We start from the raw sequence: 6,000 nt of genomic DNA, 5'->3' as shown, positions 1-6,000 counted from the left end.
CTGCCTGCTTCCTCCCCTTCCCACCTCTAACTGTTACCCAGCTACCTCTGTTCTCTGGCGTAACTATGTCCTTGTGGCTTCTATCTATCACCCTCTCAGCCTCTCCGGTCTCCTCCCACAATCCAAAGATGTGCAGGTTAGGTGAATTGGTCATGCTAAAATTGCTTAAAGTGTTAGGTGCATTCGTCAGGGGTAAATACAGGGAGGGCCAATGTGGACTTGTTGGGCCTGTTTCCACACTGTAGGGAATCTAATCTACAATCTCTTTTATAAATGATGATGCAAACCAATGTCCCATTCTTTTTACTACAATTTAGCTCCAGAGCAATGTAACCTCTAGCTTCCTGCATGCAGCATCACAGGGAATTTACCAGTCTATACAAATATTTTGAGTATCTGTCATACACCAGATCAAAACCACCATAGGCTAAGAAGTCCAATCATCTGCATTTTCGAACTTGTAGCAGATCAGAGGAAACAAGCACATGTGGCAAGCAGGTCCAATCTACAAAACAAAAACCTTCTTGCAGTCACCATAACTAGCCTTTAAGTGACTTCAGAATATAAGAAACTTGCTACCACTTCGCGCTTGTTTGAGTCTTAATCTTTTAAGGGCAGGCTAGAATTTGTATGGACAGTATTGGATGGTGCTGTCCAGTGCAACACATTTTTAAACAAATTTGGAGGCGGTCAGGCTATTTGTAACTTTTGTGGCCTATCAAAGTGCACTTTGATTCTGATTTGTCCATTGAAGTGACTGCCAGCAGTGAAAATAGGAAAGATTAGTAACTAAAGATTTCAGCCATGCTCCAGGTGACCCAGGAACTGGAGAGACGAGCTAGTCTATACAAGGTAGCACTGGGAAGCTGCTAGGTGATGACTTTAATGATGTCCTTTTCAGTCTGCTTGAACTAGATGTATTTTACTGATTGCCCTCAAAACATTTTTATGTGATGCCCAACTTGAGTTAACCTAAAGAGTTTTTTTACCTTAACAGAAAATAAACCTTTTGTCTTCTTAACTACAATAACAGGAAATATGACTTATTAATTACTTTATTCAGATCAAGAAAAATCAAATTCTGGGAGGTACAGACGTATTCCAAAACCAATGTAACAATATTATTCAATTTTACAATATTCAAGGTTTGTTTCGAAGACAAGCTCTAAGTGGACAAAAAGTTCACTACCTTTCAGTTTGATTTTAGATAATTTCTTTTTGATTTTCAGTATTTTTCTAGAATTAATCACATGCTCTCAGCAGTCAGAACAAAAAAAAGAGATAGACAGCACATTAACATTTGATATTTGTCCCATTTATAAAATCTAGTACAAAACTGTTTTCTGTTAATAACTAATTCCTAAAAATAATATGAAGACATCATTGTGAAATACTAATAATGATTTAGTTACAAATTCCAATAAATAGTGTATATATAATAAATAGTGGAGAAATGTAATCTTGGATCTATTTAGTTCAGCATTTCCATGGTCCACATTTCTCCTCAGTTAAGTCACTCCATTCTCCATAGTGGAGCAATTTAAGTTTGAAAATATTTACAGGGTACTTTATGGGACACTGTAATTTCCACGTGTTGGTTTACAGATATGTTCGTTTATAAAAGTAGCCTTACAAACCTGTCATTAAAATCCCTGACTTTATGACTGTGAGGAGGCTGAATCCATCAGAAAGGTAACATCACAACTGGCAGTATTAAAATTTCAAATATTTTTTGTTTTCTTTTCCAACTAAGACAGAGATTGAAGTTAGGATCAAAAGTATGTAAGATAAAGTATTTATCTTACCCCAAGTAAAGTAAAAGTATTTAAGATAAAAGTGTCCTGAGCAACTATATTTTGAGGCTGCCTCTTTTACTAAGATTTATAAATAACTGGTTGGAAATAGACTGCACACCACATTAATTAACACTATGTCACCACATTTCACCTCCAGCACTACTTCTAGTGCTTGCCCTTTCTCTACTCTTAATCCGTAGCATTTCCATAATGCTACGTGCATAAACATCTCGCAAATTAACATTGGCAATGGAATCAAAGGCTGAATTCTTGGTGAGCCTCTTCAAAGCATCACGGTGTCGAAGGGCAGCATCTTTCATCTTGAGGGTAAAGTAACAAGAGGAAAACCTGTCATTTATAATTGCTATGGGTAGTGACAAGACCAATATGCCAGTCAAGATACATAAAAAAGCAATTATCTTCCCGACAGTAGTTTCAGGACGGATATCTCCATAACCCACAGTGGTCATAGATGTTGTTGCCCACCACCATGCAGAGGGTACACTAGAAAATGTTGTCTCTGGGACACTACGCTCCACAGCATACTCCACTGTTGAGAAGATGGAAATGCCCACAGACAGGAAAAGGAGGAGTAAGCCAACTTCTTCATAACACTGAGTCACAGTCATTCCAAGAGATTTCAAACCTGTAAAAATGACAAACAATATTGAATGATAAATTATTCATTTTATACCTGTTAATTCCACACTCTGTTTGAAAGAGTTGTACATGCCATGCAGAGTGTGACTGTACATTACTGCTATTGATAATGTCTTAACAGGGAATGAGAGGTGATATGTAAGTAAATTAGTGAGCTGGAAATGCTCCTTGCTACAGGACGTGGAAACACTATAGATGTGTTTGTGTGGCTTGGGACTGGTTTTGGGGTTGGGGAGTCCAGAACTAGACAGCATAGGTTTAGGTGAGAGGGGAAAAATATAAAAGAAACCTAAGGGGCAACTTTTTCACACAGAGGGTGGTACATGTATAGAATGAGCTCCCAGGGGAAGTGGTGGAGGCTGGTACAATTGCAACATTTAAAAGGCACTTGGATGGGAATATGAATAGGAAAGGTTTGGAGGGATATGGACTGGGTGCTGGCAGGTGGGACTAGACTGGGTTGGGATATCTGGTCGGCATGGATGGGTTGGACCGAAGGGTCTGTTTCCATGCTGTACATCTCTATGACTCTATGACTATAAACAAACTGATCATTTCAGATGACAAGCAACATGGTGTTGAAAATTATTTCTTGGATTATTGCAGAAAGCTTTTCAGTGCTTGGCAACAAAAACAAATAATATCCAGAAACAAGAATAGTACTTTCAGTCGTGTGGACAATGGGTCAACTTCAACTGGAAGACTTTCAGAAATGATGTGTGTGCACCTTACTCAACATTCTGAAATAATGAATTTTCCATTGACCTTACATATCGTAGGTTTTTGTGTTTCCTCCAAGATGTTGTTATGTCAACTTGTTCTTGGCAGATGTTAAATTTTTCTCTACTATTCCAGATTTTCTCTTTCAATTAATAACGGCAATCTCAATGAGGCAGAAAGAGATGTGTTTGTAGAATGGGCAGACCTCTTCTGCCCACCATCAGACTAGGAAAAATCTGGGGAAGCCAAATTCAATATTCAGTCCATGAATCCAATTCTGTAGAATTGGGGTGCGAGATATTTACATGTTCTTTATGAGACAGAATATTGATTTTCTTAGGGAAAAATAACTAAAAAAACTCAGAAGAAATAGAACATGTCATTCAGCACGTTTTTGTTCTCAAAAGTTTAGAAAAATCTCATAGTTAAAGCCATTAAAGTCATAGTTATACACCAATTGCAAATTATGCAACCTTTTCCAACTGGTAGGAATCTAAACAGATGACAAAAAGAAATCTGCCTTTGAACAGCTTCAGGAATTGTTTAATACACAGATATTAATATGAATACATGTGTATTTGACATGTGCATTTATTTATCCTGGTGGCTTTCTTTTGCTACACATTGCACTTAGCTGAGCAACAGCAGGACACTTCCTAATATGAGAGAACACTCAGCATAATCTGTTGGACAATCAATGTTCAAGTTCAAAATGCAGTTGAGTATGATTTGAGTCGCTGGCTTTTAAAAGGTGCAAAAAGGAATCCACAAAGTAAACAGCTGAAAACATTTTAATCTTGGATTTGATTTGGGATTATCCTGCACCTGATATGAATCCAATTGATATGTCCCTTTTGTAGGGATAATCTCAAAGCTTCTAGCTTTAGTAAGATCAGGCTTGCATCGTGATCTGATTATTAAGTTGCAGAACAGCTTATGTTGCAATACACATTTGATATCCATGTAAAAAGATTCTAAGTGGTCTCAGACAGTTATATTTGACCTAAAAGATCTAATATTAAACTGTCACATTTATGTCCATTATATAAATGTAACCTTAAACTTATTCTGTTCCACTAACCAAACAAAAAAATAATGAATTAGACTGCAGCAAGGATCAAGTGAACCCACAATCAATGACAGTAATCTTCCTGTAGATGGCATCCTAACCGGCTAGCCCCCAAGCATGCCATCCAATTAAAGATTAATGAGCAGGCATCCAATGTTACCAACAGCAAAGACAGATCAGGCATCTCTGGACTCTTGACAGCAGAACCAGGAGAGGGGTGGTTCTTGTCATGCTAAGGCAGGTTGGGCACTGTTAGGGCACCTCAAAATACAATTAAAATATTGACTGTCAGTGTTGAAGCCAGGCTGTTGGTAATCAACTCAGAGTGCAATATGAGGAACCTGGATTATCTAAAGGACACAAGTGGGCAGTATTTCGTTTGGTTGATTGAAGGAGGGGAAAGATATAAAAGAGGCCTAAGAGGCAACATTTTCATGCAGAGGGTGGTACGTGCATGGAATGAGTTGCAAGAGGAAGTGGTGGAGGCTGGTACAATTGCAACCAATTAAAAGGCATCTGGATGGGTATATGAATAGAAAGTGTTTGGAGGAATATGGGCTGGGTGCTGGCAGGTGGGACTAGATTGGATCGGGATATCTGGTCGGCATGGACAAGTTGGACCAAAGGGTCGGTTTCCGTGCTGTACATCTCTATGACTCTATAATTCCGGATAATTGAATGTCGGATAACATAGTTTAGCCGAGCATTGGGATATTGCGATCTTGCCAGATAGTCTGATATTTGGATAAGTGATAACTCCAATTTTCCTCTGTAAATATAAAAGTGATAAAGTAAGTGTAACTCCAATTCACCATTTATGAACTGTCCAATGCCTGCTTTCTGCCAGTTACTGATCATTATTCCATTCACAACAGATCAAGCAGTTTCTGTATACAGCTAACATTTCAGGCCCAGCGACCCTTCTTCAGAAGGCAAAAGATTGGTATATATGCTAAAAATAGCAGGGGGAGAAAAGGAGTGAATGATATGTGGGGATGTAGCCCAGAGAGAGAGAAAAATAGTTGCGCAGACAAGGGAGTGGGTAAAGGTCAGCCTGAGAGAATGAATATAATGGGGATCGTTAGTGGCGAACAATAGATTGTAAGTGTGATATAACCCATGTGATAACAAGCTTGGTGTCAGGGGGCTGGGTGGTTAGGTGGGGGTGGGGGGGAGGGGGGGGGATGTTCAGGAGAAGATGCTCAGGTCTGAAATTATTGAAGTTTTGTTAGAATACTGAATGGACTCACAAACTCTTAACATCCCACTGTACCTGTATTTTTGTTTTTGCTGCTTACCTATTATTTACTTATCTATCGACTCTGGGATCTGCCTGTATTGCTTGCACGGCAAAGTTTTTCGCTGTGCCTCATGTAATAATAGATTCAATTCAATCTCAATCTGAGGGAGCAGATGGGCGTGTACTGCACAGAGCTGCTGCCACAACCCCAAGATGATACCTCAGCAATTCTGGTAATCTGGGAGGGCAGTTTGCTGAACAAACTGCCCCTTTAAGCCTTTGTATCCACCTAGTTGCATGATTCTGCTCACATACAAAGATCCAGGTCAAGCTAAAGGTGTGCTACAGAGAGAATGCTGGGTGAGTTATATAGTATGCTTGAGCAGAAACAACTATAGTTGGATGATGATTAGGGGGAGGTCAGCTAGGACTAGGAGTGTAGGATTTCTACTGGCATGATTACACGCTTAAAAAAAAATGCTGCAAAACATATGCTGTACAATGGAGGTGGTCAT

At 39.1% G+C, this 6,000-nt stretch overlaps 1 protein-coding gene across 3 annotated transcripts in view; it reads right to left on the bottom strand.

Annotated features, from left to right (window-relative positions):
- Window positions 1-1,087: 1,087 nt before the first annotated feature.
- kcnv1 (potassium voltage-gated channel modifier subfamily V member 1) overlaps window positions 1,088-6,000 on the bottom strand; it is a 44,411-nt gene continuing 39,498 nt past the window's right edge. For all 3 annotated transcript variants that reach the window (XM_072571245.1, XM_072571244.1, XM_072571246.1), the window contains one exon: window positions 1,088-2,442. In XM_072571245.1, the coding sequence (XP_072427346.1) occupies window positions 1,934-2,442 (509 nt within the window). In that variant the 3' untranslated portion in view covers window positions 1,088-1,933. The remainder of the gene's footprint in view (window positions 2,443-6,000) is intronic.

This window comes from Chiloscyllium punctatum, chromosome 5 (genome assembly GCF_047496795.1).
Source record: "Chiloscyllium punctatum isolate Juve2018m chromosome 5, sChiPun1.3, whole genome shotgun sequence".
Taxonomy (NCBI): domain Eukaryota; kingdom Metazoa; phylum Chordata; class Chondrichthyes; order Orectolobiformes; family Hemiscylliidae; genus Chiloscyllium; species Chiloscyllium punctatum.
Note: the sequence above shows the minus strand (reverse complement) of the source record. Positions and strands in the feature narration are given on the sequence as shown.